The 25,199-nt window shown below is 47.0% G+C and overlaps 1 protein-coding gene across 2 annotated transcripts in view; it reads left to right on the top strand.

Moving 5' to 3' along the window:
* The window catches only part of LRRK1 (leucine rich repeat kinase 1), a 917,814-nt gene that overhangs the window by 371,185 nt on the left and 521,430 nt on the right, over positions 1-25,199 (top strand). For both annotated transcript variants that reach the window (XM_078683102.1, XM_078683103.1), the window contains exons 4-5: positions 22,958-23,129; positions 24,959-25,138. In XM_078683102.1, coding sequence (XP_078539228.1) covers positions 22,958-23,129; positions 24,959-25,138 — 352 coding nt within the window. The remainder of the gene's footprint in view (positions 1-22,957; positions 23,130-24,958; positions 25,139-25,199) is intronic.

The following is a 25,199-nucleotide window of genomic DNA, read 5'->3' as shown; positions in this document are numbered from 1 at the left end:
GTACACAATGGGCGAAGAGTTCTGCTGGGGGTGATCTTAATCTTTTTTTTTTTACAACAATCTGGATAGATCAGCGCAGCGACAAGGCCCAACATGGCACTTTCAGAGGGGAGACACAAGTGGTTGGGAGAGTTGGGGTTACAGGATCTCCATAGAACATCTCACCACAGTGCACACGAATATTCATTCTTCTCTCATGTGCACAATACATATGCCGGGCTCGACTATCTCTTGGGCACACCCGACATTCACTCCCTTACTATGGAGGCAGTGATACTGCCGACAGCCCTCTTGGATCATGCTGCAGTAGCGATCTCATTATCATTCTCACCATGAAAGTGCCCTACACAGCTTTGGAAAGTGAGGGAAACCATGCCGCAGCGCCCTGAGGTAGTCACACAAGTCACAAAGGCTATCACTGAATATCTAGCGCTTAATGACACCACAGATATCCCCATTGCTATGCTACGGGAGGCCCTCAAAGCGGTGATAAGATGGGAGCTTATCGCAATTTTGGTGGCAGACAATAAGGCACGTAAAGAGAAAAAAGGCCACCTCATTAGCCAAGTAAGAGAGCTGGAATGCATACATCAGCGCCCCGGAGCTCTGAGAGTCTGCAACAGCTCAATTGGTGAGCATCGACTTAGAGTGGGCGGAATACGCCGCCCTACGATTGTGTCACTCTTATACCGTTGGGGGAGACAAGTGTGACCAGCTTCTCGCCAACAGACTGCGTGCCCAGAGGCAGAAAACTGGGTTGTCCTCAATCAGAATGGGGAGCAAGTTACCAGGTAAAAGGACATAGCAGCCGTTTTTGAAGAGTTTTATACACGCCGTTACTCTAGTCAAAGCCTCGACCCCGTAGACGCCCCCCTAGACTGCCCAAACATCCTCTCTTACACCAGACCAAGCAGGCTTCCTGGAAAGTGACATACGTATTGAAATAGTCCTATCTGCTATTTCCTGCCTGAAACTTGCAAAATCCCTAGGCCCAGATGGGTTATCATCAGAATTTTACAAACAATTCTGTCAATCTCTCGCCCCTATACTCACAAGGCTCTTAATTAATATGCTTGCCCTAGTGCGAGTCCAGCCTCGATGCTGACCACCTCAGTCGTGGTCATTCCCAAACCTGGGAAAGATAGAATGCAATGGAGCTCATACCAGCCCATCTCCCTCCTACATCTTGATCTCATTGTTCACAGGAATCCTGACTGGTAGGTTATTCCCGCATATGCCCTCCACTGTAGACCAAGATTATGCAAGCTTTAACCCTCAGAGACAGATGAGTGATAACACTAAATGTATCCTGCATATCATAGAGAAAGCCTCTCGTGCCCATGAACTCATGCTTCTGGCTATAGGCTCCGAATAAGCTTTCGACACAGTATGCTGGCCTTTTCTGGAGCAAGTCCTCATTCACTTTGGACTGGGAGAGAAATTCAGGGCACAGGTGTTAAACTGCTACTGTCAGCCTACTGCATCGGTCCGGGTTAATGGCCACACCTCCGCCCCTTTCTCGTTTGACAGAGAACACGGCAGGGATGCCTGTTGTCGCCACTTCTCTTCGCCCTCTACATGAAACCTCTAGCTCATAGTCTGGGATGATCCCCAGGTCACGGAAGGGGTGTTCGGGGGGAGCAGCATACTATAAGCCTCTATGCTGATGATGTTTTGGTGACATTGGACAAGCTGGCTACACCCTTCCTGCATTCCTAACAGAGCTAGAGACCTTTGATCGTGCTTCCGGTTTACAGGTTAGTGTGGAAAAGTCACAGGTGCTTAATCTCTCCCTCCCCCATACATTGGTGAGTCAATTGGCGGCACAATACCCTATTCAATGGGCACCGGAGGCGATCCCATATCTGGGGATTAAGCTGCCACCTACAATCCCAACTACCTCGCTGCTTAATTATTAGGCATTACACAAACAGATCAGAGATGATCTATCTCGATGGAAACATCACCAAATTTCTTGGCTGGGGAGAATTGCAGCTGTCAAACTGACAGTACTGATTTTAACTAAATCTGAATGGGGAGAAAACCCCAAATAAGGAAGAAACTGAGTTATTCCCTCCCCTCCCCCCCCTCGTCCACCCACCCCACTCACCCACTCTTCCCCCGGGGGACGGAGGCCTGGGTGTTCCAGACCTGCAGCTCTACTACCAGGCAGCCTCAATGCGCTATCTAGTTGAATGGAATTGAGATGTCTGAGAAACACTGGTTAATCCAGGACAGGCGGATGGCAGGTATGTCGTTATGGAAGATTCCCTTCCTATGGAAGAAACACCGAAACTGGAATATATACTTATCCCCTATCCCACAAGCCACAATGGAGGGCTGGGACAAGACCAGTGTCCAGTTTGGCCTCACCTTCTTCCCTTCACCCCTCACCCCCTTTATTGATAGCCCTGACATCTCACTGGGAATGGGAACATTTGGGAACTGGCGGCAGACTAGCTGCCACTCTGTGGGGCACATGATCGTCGAAGAGGGAGTCATCCCCTTCACACAACTCAGTGCAGACTTTGCCCTCTCTGAAACTGAGCGCCTCCATTACATGCCGCTCCGACACTGGCTGTTGCACCCTCAGTACACACCAAACACGCAACAACGTCTCACTCCCTATGAACGATGGCTGATCACTAAATCTTCAGATAGGCGACTCATATTTAAACTATGTGTGCTCCTGCCTCAGCGCAATAGGCACACATACAAAGCTAGTCAACACCGGTGGGAACAAGACCTAGGGTAACAACTCTGTGATAAAGAATGGTGGGAGATTTATTACAGAGCCAGACATACAGCCTGCAACACAGCACTAACCGAAACATTTACCAAGGTGATCACTTATATAGGCATTACACCCCGGGCCATTTGCACAAGGCAAACCCAGATTGAGACAAGAAGTGTTGGAGAGGTTGTGGCACTGCTGGAACTCTGGTACACTGGCTTTGGGACTGTGTTTTGGCTCCCATGTTGCACCCAGGTACTTGACAACATAGATCTTCAGCTTAAGACAAAATTGCTTAGGTTTCCTGCACACGTCTTGCTGGATTTGCCCAACACCATCACATATAAACTCAAATCAAAGCGTGGGAGACAGATGGGTTTAGGCCTCAGGGCGGCGATACAGAACATAATAACCCACTGGGGACACCAAGACTACCCACACATCTGGGGTGGATACACCAGTTGTGGTACATGTTGGGCATAGAAAAGATCTCGCTAACACTTGCTAATCAAGGTGCCTCATTCAGAGCTATTTGCTCTCCCAAGACTTCCTAGAACTGACATGCCCTAAATAGCTCCGCATCCTACACCTGCTGGAGACGGAATAGAAAATTGAATAGTTACCCCCAAATAAGTGTAGTAGTGGTTACCTTTTATCTTGCACAAAAAAGGAGTGAGTGAGATAGGGCGGGGGGATGGATGAGGGTTTATATTCGGTTTTTCTTCTCTCGTCTATTTTGTTACTTGTTGATATAAAATACTCATGGCCAGAAACACTAGGAACCATAAAAACTTCAACTGTATCACTGTCATTTCCGTTGGACAAGGCGTTGTTTACCTTTCTGAATATAATAAAGATATAACCCATAAATGTGCAACGTTCACCCAACTACTTCGTTTCTTACTGCTCTTTGCTACCAAAAACAAGCATTGGCATAGCCAGTAGGTCGCGCCTTTTGGATCTTATAAGTTTTTAGTGAAGCATCAGATTATCTTGTGTGCTACAACATTTACAACTAGTTCTCATGGCACTGGTGAAGGGTCAGACACGCCTAAGCTTGTGTTCCTGTTAAATTGATTGTTCATTGGAAATGCTATTTATGCCTCTTTTGGTAAGTAATTGCATAAGAAAAAAGTAGTCAATTTGAAGTTAAATGTGCTGCAAAGATTTATTAAATCTATTTGTAAATCACTGTAGTGTGAGCGTAGCCTTTCAACAACTTTTAGCAAACGCTGACACACACCTTTTGTCTGAAGCAGGTGCCAGGATGAAGTCAGAGATGGGTTAAGAAAGTAGAATGCTTGCCGTCTTTGTTTTGCAATAGACCGGCTTGAATGTAGGAGGCAGTACATTAGTATGCCAGTAAAGGCTGTTATCCAACCTGCCTTTGTATTTTTGTAAGGCACAAAGCCCTAAAGTTAATTAGTCAAAAGCACAGTATGTTAAGCCACCGTACCCCAGGTTCATAAGAATGTATGCCAGACTCAGCAGTGATAAAGGAACATTTGCAATTACTTTGCGTGAAAAAGGCTTTCAAGGAAATAAAATTGAAGTTTCACATCATTTAAAAATGTATAATGCGCATGAGTGTGCAACTGTGCCTAATGTAACCCAAACATTTTTTTAGATAGATCGCCATGAAGTGTTTGTTAAAATTAAAGTGCGTGGTCCATGAAGTGTGTGCCGTGCTTATCATTTTCAAGTTTTGAGCGATAGACCGTATGAGTCAGCTTTATGAAGTCAAATGAAGTCCGGTATCCGTGAAGTCTGTGCCGCAATAAGTGGGAAGTGCTTGGTCACTTTCTCATCTCCAAATTTTCATAATGTAAATTAAAAACGAGTTGTTCAAAAGTAAGGTGCTCATTGGCACAAAGCAAATTTGCTGCAATAATGGATTTAAATGAAGAGCGCATCACAAAAGACATCATTGATTAAAATGAAGGTAGTCTATAATACCTACAAACAGAGACTTAAATTAAGAAAAAGTAGCACGGTGTCACCTAACATATCCCTCACTTATCTGTAGACTGTAATACCAACAAACCCAGCCAACTCAAAAAAACAAGAGTAGAATCAAAGTAATTCGTGCACCCTCCCAATGCATCTGCAGTGATGGAATAAAAGACAATGGGGCATCTGTACAGAGTGTGCTGCAATAAATATGAAGTGTTGTTCACAATATTGGGCGAACAATACTGTCGACATAGTGTGTGTCTTGCATTTAGAGTGTAAACCAAACACAACAAACACTTGAGGCAAGTGCTCCTTTAAATAGAAGTGCAGCAGTGAACCCCCAAGAATCTTGCTGCCGCCATTCAAGTGTACAGTGTGTTTTTGATACTGAGCTCAGAATAACCTCCTTACAAGCAGCGGTGGGCGAGCACGAGACAGCTAAGCGCCGAAGCTGAAAACACGCACTGATACCGAGCAGGAACAAGAGCGACTTCGGAGGGGTGGTGGGAGCGGGCAAGCACTATTGTGGGAGGAGTAAGGGGCCAAGCGGTCGGCTTGGGGGGATTAAGTGACAGGCAAACCTGAAACACTGACGACAGGCAAACAGCATGGCAAATGAAGATGCTGCGAGTGTTTCATGCACAAAGTAAACAGAACATTTAACACGAGCAGAGGCAGGGCAACAACAACAAAAGAGTGCCCTCAAAGTATCATAAAGAAACTGAAGAGCAAGAGCACATGTAACAGGGGCAGTCCTCATGGGAGGATACGAAAGTCTGAAAGGAGGGACTACTAAGCTTATCCACCAAACACTAATGAAAAAGATGAGCGTTTCTTGTTGCCAATATTGTTGATACAGCTGATAGACAAGCCCTGAAGCTCCATTATTTGGCATACTGCACTGCTTGGCGCTGGTGCAGCATGTCATATATGTATTGTGTATGTGTGAGGCTGGGGGTGTAACAGCCCCCGCCTTACACATGTGCAATACATCCAGTCCAGCCCTCTTTTGCTGGCAAGGTAATATTGCATGCAAACAAACGATCGATATGGCCATTTGCTTTCATGTAAAAGATGTGTCATGCCACTCTATAGAGGCATAGTGTGGAAGTAGGTCGACGCCCTTGAGCCCCCTAAGGGCCATTCTTCCCCATCACATGCAAACCCCACCCTTCCTATGCTTATGCTGAGTGGCCGATACAGAAAAGGGGGTGGTGATGAACAGAGTGTCTGAATTAAGCAGACCACTCTTACCCAGTCCAAAGATCAGGGCTTGATCCATCACCGTTATTTATCTCACTGCCCCATCCCAGCTCAGAACCTGGCTATATGCAAATCAGTCTGTCCCTGGCCCAGTGAATCATGGGAACAGGGCAGACCAAACTACCAAGCCAATTCTTCACCAGAAAGGAGACAAGCTACCGGGGACCGGTTTCTGGCATTTCAGCCTCTTCGGCCCGGCTTGCTTGAATCCTGATGGAGCAGTGAGAAAGGGACTCATGTCTGAGTATACCCTGCCACACCTATAGTGGCCAAAAACGATACAGAAAAGGGGGTGGTGATGAACAGAGTGTCTGAATTAAGCAGACCACTCTTACCCAGTCCAAAGATCAGGGCTTGATCCATCACCGTTATTTATCTCACTGCCCCATCCCAGCTCAGAACCTGGCTATATGCAAATCAGTCTGTCCCTGGCCCAGTGAATCATGGGAACAGGGCAGACCAAACTACCAAGCCAATTCTTCACCAGAAAGGAGACAAGCTACCGGGGACCGGTTTCTGGCATTTCAGCCTCTTCGGCCCGGCTTGCTTGAATCCTGATGGAGCAGTGAGAAAGGGACTCATGTCTGAGTATACCCTGCCACACCTATAGTGGCCAAAAACGATACAGAAAAGGGGGTGGTGATGAACAGAGTGTCTGAATTAAGCAGACCACTCTTACCCAGTCCAAAGATCAGGGCTTGATCCATCACCGTTATTTATCTCACTGCCCCATCCCAGCTCAGAACCTGGCTATATGCAAATCAGTCTGTCCCTGGCCCAGTGAATCATGGGAACAGGGCAGACCAAACTACCAAGCCAATTCTTCACCAGAAAGGAGACAAGCTACCGGGGACCGGTTTCTGGCATTTCAGCCTCTTCGGCCCGGCTTGCTTGAATCCTGATGGAGCAGTGAGAAAGGGACTCATGTCTGAGTATACCCTGCCACACCTATAGTGGCCAAAAATGATACAGAAAAGGGGGTGGTGATGAACAGAGTGTCTGAATTAAGCAGACCACTCTTACCCAGTCCAAAGATCAGGGCTTGATCCATCACCGTTATTTATCTCACTGCCCCATCCCAGCTCAGAACCTGGCTATATGCAAATCAGTCTGTCCCTGGCCCAGTGAATCATGGGAACAGGGCAGACCAAACTACCAAGCCAATTCTTCACCAGAAAGGAGACAAGCTACCGGGGACCGGTTTCTGGCATTTCAGCCTCTTCGGCCCGGCTTGCTTGAATCCTGATGGAGCAGTGAGAAAGGGACTCATGTCTGAGTATACCCTGCCACACCTATAGTGGCCAAAAACGATACAGAAAAGGGGGTGGTGATGAACAGAGTGTCTGAATTAAGCAGACCACTCTTACCCAGTCCAAAGATCAGGGCTTGATCCATCACCGTTATTTATCTCACTGCCCCATCCCAGCTCAGAACCTGGCTATATGCAAATCAGTCTGTCCCTGGCCCAGTGAATCATGGGAACAGGGCAGACCAAACTACCAAGCCAATTCTTCACCAGAAAGGAGACAAGCTACCGGGGACCGGTTTCTGGCATTTCAGCCTCTTCGGCCCGGCTTGCTTGAATCCTGATGGAGCAGTGAGAAAGGGACTCATGTCTGAGTATACCCTGCCACACCTATAGTGGCCAAAAACGATACAGAAAAGGGGGTGGTGATGAACAGAGTGTCTGAATTAAGCAGACCACTCTTACCCAGTCCAAAGATCAGGGCTTGATCCATCACCGTTATTTATCTCACTGCCCCATCCCAGCTCAGAACCTGGCTATATGCAAATCAGTCTGTCCCTGGCCCAGTGAATCATGGGAACAGGGCAGACCAAACTACCAAGCCAATTCTTCACCAGAAAGGAGACAAGCTACCGGGGACCGGTTTCTGGCATTTCAGCCTCTTCGGCCCGGCTTGCTTGAATCCTGATGGAGCAGTGAGAAAGGGACTCATGTCTGAGTATACCCTGCCACACCTATAGTGGCCAAAAACGATACAGAAAAGGGGGTGGTGATGAACAGAGTGTCTGAATTAAGCAGACCACTCTTACCCAGTCCAAAGATCAGGGCTTGATCCATCACCGTTATTTATCTCACTGCCCCATCCCAGCTCAGAACCTGGCTATATGCAAATCAGTCTGTCCCTGGCCCAGTGAATCATGGGAACAGGGCAGACCAAACTACCAAGCCAATTCTTCACCAGAAAGGAGACAAGCTACCGGGGACCGGTTTCTGGCATTTCAGCCTCTTCGGCCCGGCTTGCTTGAATCCTGATGGAGCAGTGAGAAAGGGACTCATGTCTGAGTATACCCTGCCACACCTATAGTGGCCAAAAACGATACAGAAAAGGGGGTGGTGATGAACAGAGTGTCTGAATTAAGCAGACCACTCTTACCCAGTCCAAAGATCAGGGCTTGATCCATCACCGTTATTTATCTCACTGCCCCATCCCAGCTCAGAACCTGGCTATATGCAAATCAGTCTGTCCCTGGCCCAGTGAATCATGGGAACAGGGCAGACCAAACTACCAAGCCAATTCTTCACCAGAAAGGAGACAAGCTACCGGGGACCGGTTTCTGGCATTTCAGCCTCTTCGGCCCGGCTTGCTTGAATCCTGATGGAGCAGTGAGAAAGGGACTCATGTCTGAGTATACCCTGCCACACCTATAGTGGCCAAAAACGATACAGAAAAGGGGGTGGTGATGAACAGAGTGTCTGAATTAAGCAGACCACTCTTACCCAGTCCAAAGATCAGGGCTTGATCCATCACCGTTATTTATCTCACTGCCCCATCCCAGCTCAGAACCTGGCTATATGCAAATCAGTCTGTCCCTGGCCCAGTGAATCATGGGAACAGGGCAGACCAAACTACCAAGCCAATTCTTCACCAGAAAGGAGACAAGCTACCGGGGACCGGTTTCTGGCATTTCAGCCTCTTCGGCCCGGCTTGCTTGAATCCTGATGGAGCAGTGAGAAAGGGACTCATGTCTGAGTATACCCTGCCACACCTATAGTGGCCAAAAACGATACAGAAAAGGGGGTGGTGATGAACAGAGTGTCTGAATTAAGCAGACCACTCTTACCCAGTCCAAAGATCAGGGCTTGATCCATCACCGTTATTTATCTCACTGCCCCATCCCAGCTCAGAACCTGGCTATATGCAAATCAGTCTGTCCCTGGCCCAGTGAATCATGGGAACAGGGCAGACCAAACTACCAAGCCAATTCTTCACCAGAAAGGAGACAAGCTACCGGGGACCGGTTTCTGGCATTTCAGCCTCTTCGGCCCGGCTTGCTTGAATCCTGATGGAGCAGTGAGAAAGGGACTCATGTCTGAGTATACCCTGCCACACCTATAGTGGCCAAAAACGATACAGAAAAGGGGGTGGTGATGAACAGAGTGTCTGAATTAAGCAGACCACTCTTACCCAGTCCAAAGATCAGGGCTTGATCCATCACCGTTATTTATCTCACTGCCCCATCCCAGCTCAGAACCTGGCTATATGCAAATCAGTCTGTCCCTGGCCCAGTGAATCATGGGAACAGGGCAGACCAAACTACCAAGCCAATTCTTCACCAGAAAGGAGACAAGCTACCGGGGACCGGTTTCTGGCATTTCAGCCTCTTCGGCCCGGCTTGCTTGAATCCTGATGGAGCAGTGAGAAAGGGACTCATGTCTGAGTATACCCTGCCACACCTATAGTGGCCAAAAACGATACAGAAAAGGGGGTGGTGATGAACAGAGTGTCTGAATTAAGCAGACCACTCTTACCCAGTCCAAAGATCAGGGCTTGATCCATCACCGTTATTTATCTCACTGCCCCATCCCAGCTCAGAACCTGGCTATATGCAAATCAGTCTGTCCCTGGCCCAGTGAATCATGGGAACAGGGCAGACCAAACTACCAAGCCAATTCTTCACCAGAAAGGAGACAAGCTACCGGGGACCGGTTTCTGGCATTTCAGCCTCTTCGGCCCGGCTTGCTTGAATCCTGATGGAGCAGTGAGAAAGGGACTCATGTCTGAGTATACCCTGCCACACCTATAGTGGCCAAAAACGATACAGAAAAGGGGGTGGTGATGAACAGAGTGTCTGAATTAAGCAGACCACTCTTACCCAGTCCAAAGATCAGGGCTTGATCCATCACCGTTATTTATCTCACTGCCCCATCCCAGCTCAGAACCTGGCTATATGCAAATCAGTCTGTCCCTGGCCCAGTGAATCATGGGAACAGGGCAGACCAAACTACCAAGCCAATTCTTCACCAGAAAGGAGACAAGCTACCGGGGACCGGTTTCTGGCATTTCAGCCTCTTCGGCCCGGCTTGCTTGAATCCTGATGGAGCAGTGAGAAAGGGACTCATGTCTGAGTATACCCTGCCACACCTATAGTGGCCAAAAACGATACAGAAAAGGGGGTGGTGATGAACAGAGTGTCTGAATTAAGCAGACCACTCTTACCCAGTCCAAAGATCAGGGCTTGATCCATCACCGTTATTTATCTCACTGCCCCATCCCAGCTCAGAACCTGGCTATATGCAAATCAGTCTGTCCCTGGCCCAGTGAATCATGGGAACAGGGCAGACCAAACTACCAAGCCAATTCTTCACCAGAAAGGAGACAAGCTACCGGGGACCGGTTTCTGGCATTTCAGCCTCTTCGGCCCGGCTTGCTTGAATCCTGATGGAGCAGTGAGAAAGGGACTCATGTCTGAGTATACCCTGCCACACCTATAGTGGCCAAAAACGATACAGAAAAGGGGGTGGTGATGAACAGAGTGTCTGAATTAAGCAGCCCACTCTTACCCAGTCCAAAGATCAGGGCTTGATCCATCACCGTTATTTATCTCACTGCCCCATCCCAGCTCAGAACCTGGCTATATGCAAATCAGTCTGTCCCTGGCCCAGTGAATCATGGGAACAGGGCAGACCAAACTACCAAGCCAATTCTTCACCAGAAAGGAGACAAGCTACCGGGGACCGGTTTCTGGCATTTCAGCCTCTTCGGCCCGGCTTGCTTGAATCCTGATGGAGCAGTGAGAAAGGGACTCATGTCTGAGTATACCCTGCCACACCTATAGTGGCCAAAAACGATACAGAAAAGGGGGTGGTGATGAACAGAGTGTCTGAATTAAGCAGACCACTCTTACCCAGTCCAAAGATCAGGGCTTGATCCATCACCGTTATTTATCTCACTGCCCCATCCCAGCTCAGAACCTGGCTATATGCAAATCAGTCTGTCCCTGGCCCAGTGAATCATGGGAACAGGGCAGACCAAACTACCAAGCCAATTCTTCACCAGAAAGGAGACAAGCTACCGGGGACCGGTTTCTGGCATTTCAGCCTCTTCGGCCCGGCTTGCTTGAATCCTGATGGAGCAGTGAGAAAGGGACTCATGTCTGAGTATACCCTGCCACACCTATAGTGGCCAAAAACGATACAGAAAAGGGGGTGGTGATGAACAGAGTGTCTGAATTAAGCAGACCACTCTTACCCAGTCCAAAGATCAGGGGTTGATCCATCACCGTTATTTATCTCACTGCCCCATCCCAGCTCAGAACCTGGCTATATGCAAATCAGTCTGTCCCTGGCCCAGTGAATCATGGGAACAGGGCAGACCAAACTACCAAGCCAATTCTTCACCAGAAAGGAGACAAGCTACCGGGGACCGGTTTCTGGCATTTCAGCCTCTTCGGCCCGGCTTGCTTGAATCCTGATGGAGCAGTGAGAAAGGGACTCATGTCTGAGTATACCCTGCCACACCTATAGTAGCCAAAAACGATACAGAAAAGGGGGTGGTGATGAACAGAGTTTCTGAATTAAGCAGACCACTCTTACCCAGTCCAAAGATCAGGGCTTGATCCATCACCGTTATTTATCTCACTGCCCCATCCCAGCTCAGAACCTGGCTATATGCAAATCAGTCTGTCCCTGGCCCAGTGAATCATGGGAACAGGGCAGACCAAACTACCAAGCCAATTCTTCACCAGAAAGGAGACAAGCTACCGGGGACCGGTTTCTGGCATTTCAGCCTCTTCGGCCCGGCTTGCTTGAATCCTGATGGAGCAGTGAGAAAGGGACTCATGTCTGAGTATACCCTGCCACACCTATAGTGGCCAAAAACGATACAGAAAAGGGGGTGGTGATGAACAGAGTGTCTGAATTAAGCAGACCACTCTTACCCAGTCCAAAGATCAGGGCTTGATCCATCACCGTTATTTATCTCACTGCCCCATCCCAGCTCAGAACCTGGCTATATGCAAATCAGTCTGTCCCTGGCCCAGTGAATCATGGGAACAGGGCAGACCAAACTACCAAGCCAATTCTTCACCAGAAAGGAGACAAGCTACCGGGGACCGGTTTCTGGCATTTCAGCCTCTTCGGCCCGGCTTGCTTGAATCCTGATGGAGCAGTGAGAAAGGGACTCATGTCTGAGTATACCCTGCCACACCTATAGTGGCCAAAAACGATACAGAAAAGGGGGTGGCAGCAGCAGTCCTCTATGAATTGAGAGGAAAAGAATGTCTAAAAGTGTCGCTGCTGGATCCTCTGCCCCAGCAGAGTTCAAGCAGCTTTTATGTCCTTTCACAAGCTCCCCTATCTGAAATATTCCTGGGGCTCGAGGCATTGCACCTCTGAAGTTGGCGTCCCCTCCTGTATTTAAGCAGTCGATTTCAAAGTTCAAGAACATTATCACATTTGGGGATAAGAAGTGAAGTGGAGACATACCAAAAAGCTTCACCCATTTTAGATATACCAAATACCAGCCATGCCCATGATAATGTTCACATTAGATATCTTGTGGAATGATTGTCTTAAGTGTGATCCTAATTTTACATCCAGTAAACTTTTACGATATCTTGCAGGAGCGTAACCAACCAGGGACCACCATTTCCCTCATTGCATCCTGAATTCTGGCTGCCAGCAATGTAATCTAGAGAAAAGGGGGCCGGGTGTTAATGACTTAGGCAGATCACACCCAGATCTAAGAGAACACTGTAAACAGAACATCCCACAACCTCTTGCAAACAAGTTAGCACCAATCTATAGAGTTGTTAGTATAATTCTCACAAGGAACCCACCACGAAATTATCTGACAGACAATGGACGGCTATCACCCTCTTGGAACAAGCATTGCCAAAGTCAATAGGTCTCACCTTCGGAACCTATTGGCTTTGTCAATATCTCTTAACCTTGCAGTGCAGCATGACTAAATAAGGGGGGGGGGGGAAGTATTGCGTAATTTTGCATGAAATTATGTGCCTCCTTATTTTCCTTTTTAATTACCAGTCCAAGTCGTATCGTGAAAACAATTTCAGAAAAAAAATGTACAAGTGTTATTTTTGGGAAAGCCGGCGAGGGTAAGCAACACAGCCATGATGTTGGGGTAGCAACATGGGGAAGGGGACACAGAAGTAACATGGAGGTGGTGGTAGGTTGGGCTGAGGGAACACGGGCCTAAAAACAAGAGCAACATGGAGCTGAGGGGGAGAGATGTAGACGGGTGAGAAAGCAACACAAATATGGTGAGCACACAAGGGCAAATGCATCATGGGGGTGGTAGGAAAGAACCACATGGGCAAGAGATACCAGTACAGAGAGATGAAGAGAAGCATAGTAGGAAGAAAGCTAAAAAAAATCCTACACTCTGCTAAAACAAAAAGAAGAAAGTATCTCCTGACAAAGGAAGCAGTGTAAGGATACAATGGTGGATCTATGCTCCAGTGGAGGGACAAACACAAGAAGCGAAAGTAAAGTCCACACATGTAAATGAATGCGTGACAATGAAGCCAACTAATGGTAAGCAATGGAAATGCTCTAAACCCATCGTAAGCTAACAATACTTCTCAGAACAGATAGTTCATGTACTGAGAAGTAGGAGAAGCCTAAAAAAGATAGATAAAAGAAATCAAACCGTGATGTCAGACAGCTCAGATACAAAGTCACATACACTGCAAAGATTGCAACTCTCAGGCCTATCTGAGACACATATCAAACCAACGGTTTACAGTCAAATCAAACCAAATCGTCGCCACCCAGTACACTCGACACACAGCAGGTACAGTACAATTTCTTTAACTTACTGCCTATCACACACATTGCTCCCAGTTCATAATGCTCCAAGCACAACTATGCGTTGTGAGTTTGACTCCGGGTAGCAAACATTGCCCCGGCAATGAAGAAATGCCCTCTCTGGGCAGCTCACAGCAATACAAGGCATGATTGCAGCACAAATATGCTGTACGAATGATAACATAGCATGATGCTGGTGGCTGTCTTTTATCTAGCAGTTGAAGAGTCATAGGGAACTGTTAAAAGACTATGCTAGAGAAGACCAGGGATGGGCAGGCCTTGTATTCAACCCAGCATTTCCCTGGTTGGCTGGAACACTTGGAGGCTGGGTTTGAAAGGCCAGGTCCACTCTTGGAGCCTCTGTCAATGTCCACACCTCCCTGAGGTTGGTAACACTAGGGCCCTGGAGGCTTCAAGAGAAAGCAAAAGAGATTGGGGTAGGGGAAAGGTCACGAGAAAGCGACCAGAGAGGGCGAAGAGAGGAGAGAAGGGGAGTGAAAAACAGAATGGTAAAGGAGGGATATATCTTGAGGAGACGAATGGAGCTGGGCTGTTTGAGCAATTTTGCCACCGCTGCTTTTGACTCCCCAGTTCATCCTTGGAGAAGGTGGCATTTCAGACCTAGTTTTGGTGATGGAGTGGACGAGGTAATGCTTGTATTGAAATTTTGAGCAGGCTGCATTTTGTCCAGATTTGTTAAGGGCAGTTTTAGGATAAGTACTTTTTGCTTTCAATCAAAGTTAACACCACGCCCATGAACACACTGCAGCACCCTGAAACTTAGGAGATAGGCAGTTTGTGGTTATTAGATTCGGGCTCTGAAATTTGAACATTAACATCAATAGTAACCGCTCCCTTCAGACTCTGCATTAGCTAAATTCCATCCATATGCCTCCACTTCTGCGTGTTAGAAAGTGCATTGAGGCACTTCCGACTTTGGGACTGTGATACACAATACATCCTTTCCAGACCCTATTACTGCCTTCTGCATGCATCAAAGAATCAGAAATGGTGGGACTCTAGTGCCTGCCTCTGGCATCATGCACTACTTAAAACTTTGACCAGGAGCAGACTTTACATCCGGGCCTTTGGCCAGTAGCCACCATCATGTGCCACGAACAGAGGGCTGCTACTATAGTGGGCTTACAGAGATTGGATATATACAAAAACAATGGTTCTGTTGGGAATACACAAATTTCTTTGTCAGAATCAACTATTCATATACAGCCCTTTATATGTATTTCACAATATCATTCTTGGAAATATTTTTTTTTTTAAATGTTTTCGAAAGGGAAAAACCACGTAACGTTTCAAAAATGAAAAGGAAAAAAACAAACATACACACCAAAGTTTTGATTTTCGCAAGACAGTTTTTCTTTTTTCGAAAATCGGGTATGAATTAATCATAAACAAGGGTTGTCCAAAACATCAATAACATAGATATCACAATTACAATAAAGTGCTCAAGTAAGTGATAGTGACAAGTGATGACGATGTAGTGAAACAGTAACATATACAATTATACATATATATCAGTCCATAATTTGAAATCAATTGTTCTGTAGTAGGGGATCTCTGTGTATAGTCATAATGTAGTGAATAGTCCCGCCCATGTGCGTGGACCCCGGCAATCAAAAATAATCTCTTAAGTTGTCAGAAAATTGCAGAACTGCAAAGACACTTAAGAGAGAATTTAAAGACAAATAATGCAGCCTATATCCACAGGCTACACTGTCCAGTACTTCAATTAGAAATTCCACCAAACAATCCACAAACAGCAAAGCCTGTCCAGATTTCCCTTGCTTTAACAGCAAAAACCCTCTGGAATGATAGAGAGGAAGGAATGGACAGACAAGCCCCATAGGCTGCCATTATGTGGCTTAAATAGGATACTGTGCCTTTAAGAGAACTTTCCAGAACTCCTCCCAGTACCCCGGCGGTGACTAAGGCGGCACCCTCGAGACTGCAGAAAAAATACCGGGCCCCGGAATCGGATCCGGCCTTTCTAAGGGTGGAGCCCCCTCCAGATTCGGTGATTGTGACGGCAGCTCGTAAGCAGCATGCCACCACTCCATCCTCCACGGTTCCACCAGATAAGGAATCTAGGTGGCTGGATTCGTCTGGGAGAAAGGTTTGTGGGACTTCGGCGGCTTCCATGAAGGCCGCTAGTGCCACGGCCTTGTTGGGACGGTATGACCGAGCCCTTTGGGAATCCCTACAACAGTTTGTGGAACATCTGCCGCGTGACAAGCGAGAAGACTTCCAGGAGGTGTTGAATGAGGGGATGTTGGTGGCAAATCAGGTCATCAGTGCTGCGGCCGACTCTTCCCTGCTGGCGGCGCATGGTTTCTGCCATGTGATTAACCAGCGAAGACACGCCTGGCTCTGCCTCATGTCCCTGAAACCGGACGCACAACAAAGGGTTGCCAATCTGCCATTCTCTGGCGAAACCCTATTCGGAAAACACGCGGATGATGAAATGGCCCGCATGAAGGCGGAGGCCGAAACCCTCACGGCGGTGGGTTTGGAAAAACCCAAGGAGACCAAGAAGTCATACCGCCCGTTCCAACGGCGGTTCAGTGGCCAAGGCAGAGGGCGTGGTCAGTCTTCGGGACAACAGCAGCAGCAACAACAGCAGCAGTTCAGAAGACCGTTCCAGAAGCGCCAGAGAGGTAGAGGCGGCCACCAGTCGGCAACAGCGACTAAAGGCCAGGCCGGGTCTAGGCCCTGAGCGCTTACTTCCCCTGCAACTGTTACCCACTCCGGTGGGGGGAAGCATTCAATCTTTTCTGGCAGAGTGGAGAAAAATTACTCAGGACAAGTGGGTGCTGAATATTGTTTGCAATGGATACAGTCTTCGGTTCACCAGCCCGCCTCCATCAATCCCACCGGTCAGCTCGCGGTTTCAGCTGCACGAGCTCCAGGCGGAGGCAGATATCCTGCTAAGGAAAAGGGCGATAGAAGATGTACCTCGGTCTCAAAGAGGAAGAGGTCTGTACTCCCGGTTCTTTCTGGTTCGAAAAAGGGACAAGAACGAGTTCAGGCCCATTCTGGATTTGCGACAGGCAAACAAGTGGATTAGCAGAGAAAAGTTTCACATGCTGTCGTTGCATCAGATTTATCCTCCGCTGCAACGGGGAGACTGGCTGTGTGCCATAGACCTCCAGGATGCATACTTCCATGTGCCCATTGCATGCAAACACAGGAAGTTCCTGCGATTCCAAGTCGGCGCCAATCATTATCAATACACAGTACTGCCATTCGGACTGAAGTCTGCGCCGAGAACGTTCTCCAAGTGCATGGCGGTGGTAGCGGCGCACCTGAGAAAGAACAAGGTGTTTGTCTACCCGTACCTGGACGATTGGTTGATCAAGGCCTCCTCCTTCTCGGAAGCGCAAGCTCACTTCCAGAAGACGTGCGTTCTACTGAACAGACTGGGGTTGCCCATCAACATGTCCAAGTCGGTCCCGACTCCGGTCCAGTGCATACAGTACTTGGGAGCCTCCATCAATACGCTGTCAGCAAGCGTGTCTCCTTCGGAGGAGCGACGATTATCACTGCTTCAGAAGGCTCAGGCTCTTATGACCAGTCCTTCTACGACAGTGAGGATGGTGTCTTCTCTACTGGGATCGATGGCCTCGTGTATCTTCCTGACGCCTCATGCACGACTGCACATGAGACCGTTGCAAGAGTGCTTGGAGGACCAGTGGGATCAGAGGAAAGGATCTTGGGACAACAAGATTGGACTGTCTCTGCAGGCTCTTCAGTCTCTGAAGTGGTGGTGTTCGGCGGAGAATCTCCTGAGAGGGGTTCCGTTCCACAAGGACATTCCCACTAAGACTATTGTGACGGACGCGTCTTTCCACGGTTGGGGGGCGCACTCCGGAAACTTACAGATTCAGGGGACGTGGTCACAGACGGAGTCCACGTACCACATCAATTTCCTGGAACTCAGAGCTGTTCACTTGGCACTGAAGGCCTTTCTTCCGTCCTTCCAGACCAACTCCCTACTTGTACAGATGGACAATACGACCACGATGTATTACCTCAACAAGCAGGGGGGCTCGAGATCGCGCACCCTGTCGCAGGAAGCACAGGCGATCTGGCACTGGCTTCTGGCCAGAGGACTGACGATAACGGCTACCCATCTACCAGGTGTGCAGAATGTTCAGGCAGACGCACTGAGCAGACTGATTCAGGAAAACCACGAATGGGTCATAAACGACGAAGTACTAGGAGAAGTCTTCACAAGGTGGGGGACTCCAGACGTAGATCTGTTCGCCACCGCCGAAAACAGCAAATGCCGAGACTTCGCCTCCAGGTACTACCAGCCGGGGACGCTGGGGAATGCGTTATGGATCAACTGGTCGAACAGCTTTCTGTACGCTTTTCCACCCATTCCCCTGATTCCGACGGTTCTCATCAAGCTGTCCCAGTCCAGGGCGCGGATGATACTGATTGCCCCGGAATGGCCCAGAAAGTGGTGGTTCACGGACCTGCTTCACCGGTCTCTCCTTCCTCACATGCGGCTGCCGTGCAGTCCAGACCTTCTCACGAAGTTCGGGGGGCAGATGTTGCACCCCAACCTCTCGTCTTTGAGTTTGGCAGCATGGCTCCTGAGATAGTGCAATATGGCCATTTGAATCTCCCTGCAGATTGTATGGACATACTGAAGGAGTCTAAGCGACCTTCCACTAGGACTTCTTATGCGTACAAGTGGAAGAGATTTTGTATCTGGTACAAGTCCAAGAACTAAGATCCGACGACTTGTAAGGAAGATGTCATCCTTCCTTATCTTCTACAGTTGGCGCAGTCTGGCCTTAATGTTCATTCCATTAAGGTTCATCTCGCTGCATTGACTGCCTACAGGAAATACCCTTCACAGACTTCCTTTTTCCAGATCCCTGTGATCAAAGACTTTCTGGAAGGCTTGAAGAAAGTGTTCCCTCCTGTCAGGCTCCCTTCGCCTTCATGGGAATTGAATGTGGTGCTGTCCAGATTGATGAAGGAGCCTTTTGAACCTATTCATAAGGCTTCGTTGCAGCACCTGTCCTGGAAGGCGGCGTTCCTCGTGGCCATTACATCGGCTCGCAGGGTGAGTGAAATTCAGGCGTTGTGTTGCCAAGAACCTTATACTGTATTTCATGCTGCTAAGGTTGTTATGCGTACTCACCCTAAATTTCTTCCCAAGGTTATTTCTGATTTTCATGTCAACCAGACCATAACTTTGCCTACGTTTTTTCAGAACCCTTCATCTCCAGCGGAAAGGTCGTTGCATTCCCTGGATGTTAGGAGGGTGTTGAAATTTTATCTGGATAAAACCAAAGATATTCGTAGGTCAGACCAATTGTTTATTAATTATGGATCGGTCAGGACGGGTCTTGCGACCTCCAAGCAGTCTATCTCTAGGTGGATTGTGTCCTGCATACAGTTGTGTTACCAAAAAGCTGGTAAGACCTTAGGGGGTAAACCTAAGGCTCATTCCACCAGGGGCAAAGCTGCCACGACTGCTTTGCTCCGTAATGTTCCAATTGCAGAAATCTGCAAGGCGGCCACTTGGAAGTCGGTCCATACCTTCGCTAAGCATTACTGCCTGGACACTGATGCCAGGGCAGACGCTCAGGTTGGGCAGGCTTCGCTGCGAAATCTGTTCGCACAATAGTGGTGTTATTTTCTCTTTTCTCCACCGCCGCTTTGGTGTGGGGATGGGCTTGCCATTCTATTCACTAGATTATGACTATACACAGAGATCCCCTACTACAGAAGGAGTAGTTTCTGTCCTGTAACTCCAGTTCTGTAGTAGGGGTATCTCTGTTATAGTCATAAGCGCCCTCCCGCCTCCCCGGTGGAGAGAAATGTTCATAAAAGGAATGCTACAGGTCTGGCGTGTTACGCCTTCAAAAAGAACTGAAAGTAAGAGGGACCTGCGGTGCGTTCTGGGATACTGGGAGAAGTTCTGGAAAGTTCTCTTAAAGGCACAGTATCCTATTTAAGCCACATAATGGCAGCCTATGGGGCTTGTCTGTCCATTCCTTCCTCTCTATCATTCCAGAGGGTTTTTCATGTTAAAGCAAGGGAAATCTGGACAGGCTTTGCTGTTTGTGGATTTTTTGGTGGAATTTCTAGTTGAAGTACTGGACAGTGTAGCCTGTGGATATAGGCTGCATTATTTGTCTTTAAATTCTCTCTTAAGTGTCTTTGCAGTTCTGCAATTTTCTGACAACTTAAGAGATTATTTTTGATTGCCGGGGTCCACGCACATGGGCGGGACTATTCACTAGATTATGACTATAACAGAGATACCCCTACTACAGAACTGGAGTTACAGGACAGAAACTACTCCTTCCAACGGCCACATATATTATTTCTTTTTGGTTGAAACTTTGTATGGACGGATAGATTAACACAACGTCGACGTTTCGACCCTAGTAAATGGTGCAGACTTTCTGGCAACCGTATCGGGTCTTCATCAGGACACACAACAAGGGACAACCTGGGGAGGAGTAAGGGTTTGTTTTAGTTCTGGGTGTGTAAGAGGGATTGTACAAACGTGAGCCAGTACCAAATCTGGCGTAGCTCACCTGAAAGTTTGAAGGTTTTCCTGCTTTTTGACAATCGCCTGGGCAGGGAGGGTGTCAGCCGACACCCTCAGCAGTGAATCCGTGAAGGCGGAATCTGCGGGTAATGTTGAGAATCAATTCCCAACTAAGCATCGGTATTTTAAGAAGGTAAACGTTCCTATCCGTACATACCTTATGCAGTAAATGCAGTAGATTTCTTCACCAGACGGGGGAAGAAATTTGAAGGTAGAGGTTATATCAATCACCTAGGAGGAAAATGGAGGCCTGGGGTAAATGTAGGTCTCGTATAAACATTGGTGATAACCCCAATTGAAGTAATGGTGGACCTGCCCAGGTTTGTGTTATCTTCAGAGGCATTTGTAAAGTGTCCCACCCTCATTCAGAACGCTGTAAATATCGCGTCTAAAACGATACATGCATCCATTGACTAGCCAGTTTATTTATTATAATTATTTTTTTTTTTAAAAGAGTGAGTTGTACACCATCTCGCTGAAAAAACATTAATCTGACCTGGTCCTCGAGGAGTTTGGGATAGGAGGCCCAAAATGTGGTGCAATAAATTCAGGGTAGTATTAAAAAAACGGGAGATTTTTTAAAAAAGGGCTTCCGATATTGGAAAATGGAAACGGGGGGGACTGCTCAATGCGTCCAAAATACATTTAGCCCAATAGTTCTTCTAGTTGTGGGGCTCACGCAATGCGCACTTACTTGAGAGACGAACAGCAAACCCTTCCGATATTCATGGTCCTCGAGGGGTTAGTGATAAGAGGCCCAAAATGTGGTGCAATACATTCAGGGTAGTATTTAATCAAACGGGAGATTTTGTTAAAAAAGGGCTTCCGATATTCATGTTGGAAAATGGAAAGGGGGGAGGACTGCTCAATGTGTCCAAAATACATTTAGCCCAATAGTTCTTCTAGTTGTGGGGCACACGCAAAGCGCACTTACTTGAGAGACGAACAGCAAACGTCTGTCTTTTTCTCCAAGCCGTGAGTCATGAGTGTAGGGCCGCGGGTCGCGTACTGTTATAAATCATTATAGCTCGACGTACGTGGTGTCAAGCACGTAATCGCCTATGTGGTAGGCGAAGGGTAAGAAACGGAGAGGATTCTCCTCTCGTAGTAATCGCCTATGGGATAGGCGAAAAAATAAAGCCCGGGATGGGTTTGGAGGAATCCCCTCTCGTAGTATGGTTAATGTACACTTGGGTAATGTAGTCAAAACACAACAATTACCACGGGCTATGTAATAGACGAAAGGTAAAGGCCGAGAAGGGGTAGGAGCAATCTCCTGTCGTGGTATAGTTAATGTGCACTTTGGCTAATATAATGTCAAAACAAATACCTCGGGTACCACGGCTATTCAATTGATTATGGGCATGATTGCACGTTGGTCCTAAAGCAGAGAGGAATCTCCTCTCGTAAGGCGGTTAATGTACAAGTGGGTAATGTAGTCAAAAACCACAACAACTACCACAGGTCTCGTGCTAATCGCCTATGTAATAGGCGACAGGTAAAACCCGGGGAGGGGTAGGAACAATCTCCTGTCATGGTATAGTTAATGTGCACTTTGGCTAATGTAATGTCAAAACAATTACCGCGGAAACTACGGATATTCAATTGACTATGGGCATGATTGCAAGTTGGTCCTAAAGCAGGGCAGAGCATGGGAGTTTAGCAGCACATAGGTAATCCTGGTGTTTATGCTCTGATGGCACGTCATATCTACATATATAATCCATTACAATATGGCACATGCTTTTCCATGGTCTGAACATGTTACATACAGGTGAAACGACATTAGATTTATTAACACACAATAGATAGTTATGAGCATATCTGAGAAGAAGATACTTAGTCTATGTGCGTTTCTAAACTTATATCTTTGCATGAATGATTACCCCATGGTTAGAACTGAAAGGTGTATACAGTGTCATTAGAGTACCGCAGGGATCACAGTTTTCTCATTTGCAAGTATGTTTCTTCATGTTCGTTTAGCCCATTTACTACTGAATCGAGGATATGGATCCAACGGCATTCTTTGTAATTAAGGGCGGATGCCATATTACCTTCTCTTTGGTGCAACTCAGCTTTTTCAATCACCCACCATTCCAATCACCCACCATTCCAATTCCTCATGTGTGTGACCATGGATGTTATAGTGTTCGACAGAGATTGGAAGCAGCCTATAGCGCTGCACTGCAGATCAATAACTTGGAAAGCCCGATTGTGGTTAATTTGAATGCGGCCATGGAACAATTCACGCACCTTCCTCTCGCTGTAGAAAAAAAAAGAAAATAGTTTGCAATACACCATTGTTATTATTTTTACGAAATGTTCATTCTCTCGACAGGGCCAGCTTTTAAGCATTGCCGCTGGATATGGTGATCGTCAGACCGTGGTGTATTTGCTTCAGGATGCTCTCGTTGACTTTCCGCCGGAGCCCACCGACGACAACCCGGCAGTGGTGGCGGCCTATTTCGGTCACAAGGAGACTGTGAAGGTGTTGCTCGATTCCTTGGCTGGTATGTTGTCCTGCAGCTTACTAAAAATAAACCACAGGAAGAAGGTGTAAGTCAGGAAGAAGGTGTAAGTCAACATTAGCATCTGAGAGAAGGCAAAGGGGAGCAGCTTGTCCTCTGTGTGACATTAGCCAACACTCACTGTGTATGGACGATTACAGTGCTAATGTAAGGAAGTAATAAAGTTATGCAAAATGCTACCGACAGAATTTAAATACAAACAAGTAGGTACATAAAACAATTTAAATACAAACAATCACTTTAGCAGATCTTGCAGGGAGGCACTGTGTAAAACGTTCACCCATTGGATGAGGAATTTACAGTTGTAGTTTCACACTAATAAGTTTAACCCCTTTGAAGTAATACATAGTATTTTGGGATCCAACTATCAAATCCTAAGTCATCAAAAGTAGCACTAATTCCGAATAGCTCAGTGTTGTAGAGATTCGATCTTTTTGGAGCTGTCCTATTCGAAGCGTTCCACAAGACAGCGATAGGTTTGTTTGGCTTGGATTGTCGTCTCTGCAGGATCTCTGCATGGGACTGTATATGAGTGGACAGAGTAGTATGAGTGGTCCAGTTGGATATGTAGGAATTAAAAGAGGCGGGTGCGAGGTGCAGTAATGAGTTTTAAGATGTTGCCCTTATAGTGTGTAGGTGTTGTCCACGCTTGCGATTGAACTAGAGTTTTTGGTAGACTGGAGAAGAGATTTCTAGATGTATTTGCTATGCCATTTATGAGGTGAAAGACATATATTAAGATAAGAATATATTGCTAGTAGGTGACATTAGGCTGGAAGTAGGGAACAGTTCAAATCTATTGAGGAATTGTTCTATTGCCGCCTAGTCTTTGTTAGATAGAAGGGGCCAAAGGGAGTTCTGAATGTCTTGGTGGAAAATATTTCTATGTGACTGCAAGGACAGCATTATTTGTTGATTGTGGCTAATTCGTATTTGGCCTGTAGTTTGAAAGGGAGCTACAATCCGGGTTCAGTTTGTTGAAAATATAGGGGAACAGCTGGGCATGAGACCTGTTTCTTGCAATCTGTAAGGCATGTAAACCGTGTTGTCAGCCACCTGAATTCGGGACTATAGTAAATCTTATTGGTTATCATGAGGTTTAATTCTTCATCGGAGATCAGCGTACACCCAACTGAGAGGGATGTTAATCATGCGACAATTGTTTGTCTTTTGGGGTGTTAAGGGTGAGGTCGTGTTTGTGTTTTAGGATGGGGTTAGCATAGGGTAATGGTGGCAGGATTTGCACTCACATTTGGGGAGTAATTATCTATTTGAGTATGTAGGACACCATACCCGTTGAACTTTCTGGCTTGAATGACCCAAACAGGTGATGTCATACGTGAAGCCTTTGGTTGGCCTCTTAAAGGGTAGAACTGTGATTCTGAAGTGTGAGCCTGCTCCACCAATGGCCTCGTCCTGTAGTTCAGACTGGGCTCTTAGTATTGGAGAAGAACCAAGTATGATTTGCAAATGGACTGGAGTACCCCTCCCCCTGTAATTATGAGTGGCTGAGATTAACTCAAACATTCCACCCAACACATTTTTGTTTTTCTGTTTCACCAGCATCACACAGTGTATGATTTGGGCTTGACAACTTAGTCACAACTACCAGTGGGAAAAACTCTATTAAAATATTAGATATTGTTCCTCATCCCCATCTTGGCTGATTTCTGGAACAGGGCTGTAGGTCAACAAGAAGTTATGCAACATGACTGAATGCACAGAAAAACAAGCGTTGCAGGATAAGGCATCCAAAATATGTCATGTTACATATTGTACGTGAATAACGGTGAGTCCCTTTATTTCAATAGGTCGTGGTGACTACAAGGGGCTGGTGAACTGGATGCTTGCTGTGGCCTGCCAACAGTGTCAATTTGAAGTGGTTAAACTCCTGGTACTTGAATACAGTGCTGACCCAAACTGTTGTGCAGAAAAGAAGAACGAGTTTTCCAACCTCAAGAATGTACCTTTTTATGCAGCTATAATGTCAGGTAATTTGTCCTAGTTTTTTATTTAATTTTTCAAAATGTTTCTGATACGTGAAATTATATA

Source organism: Lissotriton helveticus, chromosome 3_1 (assembly GCF_964261635.1).
Source record: "Lissotriton helveticus chromosome 3_1, aLisHel1.1, whole genome shotgun sequence".
NCBI classification, from domain to species: domain Eukaryota; kingdom Metazoa; phylum Chordata; class Amphibia; order Caudata; family Salamandridae; genus Lissotriton; species Lissotriton helveticus.
The sequence above is the reverse complement of the archived record's forward strand: the minus strand, read 5'-3'. Positions and strand labels throughout refer to the sequence as shown.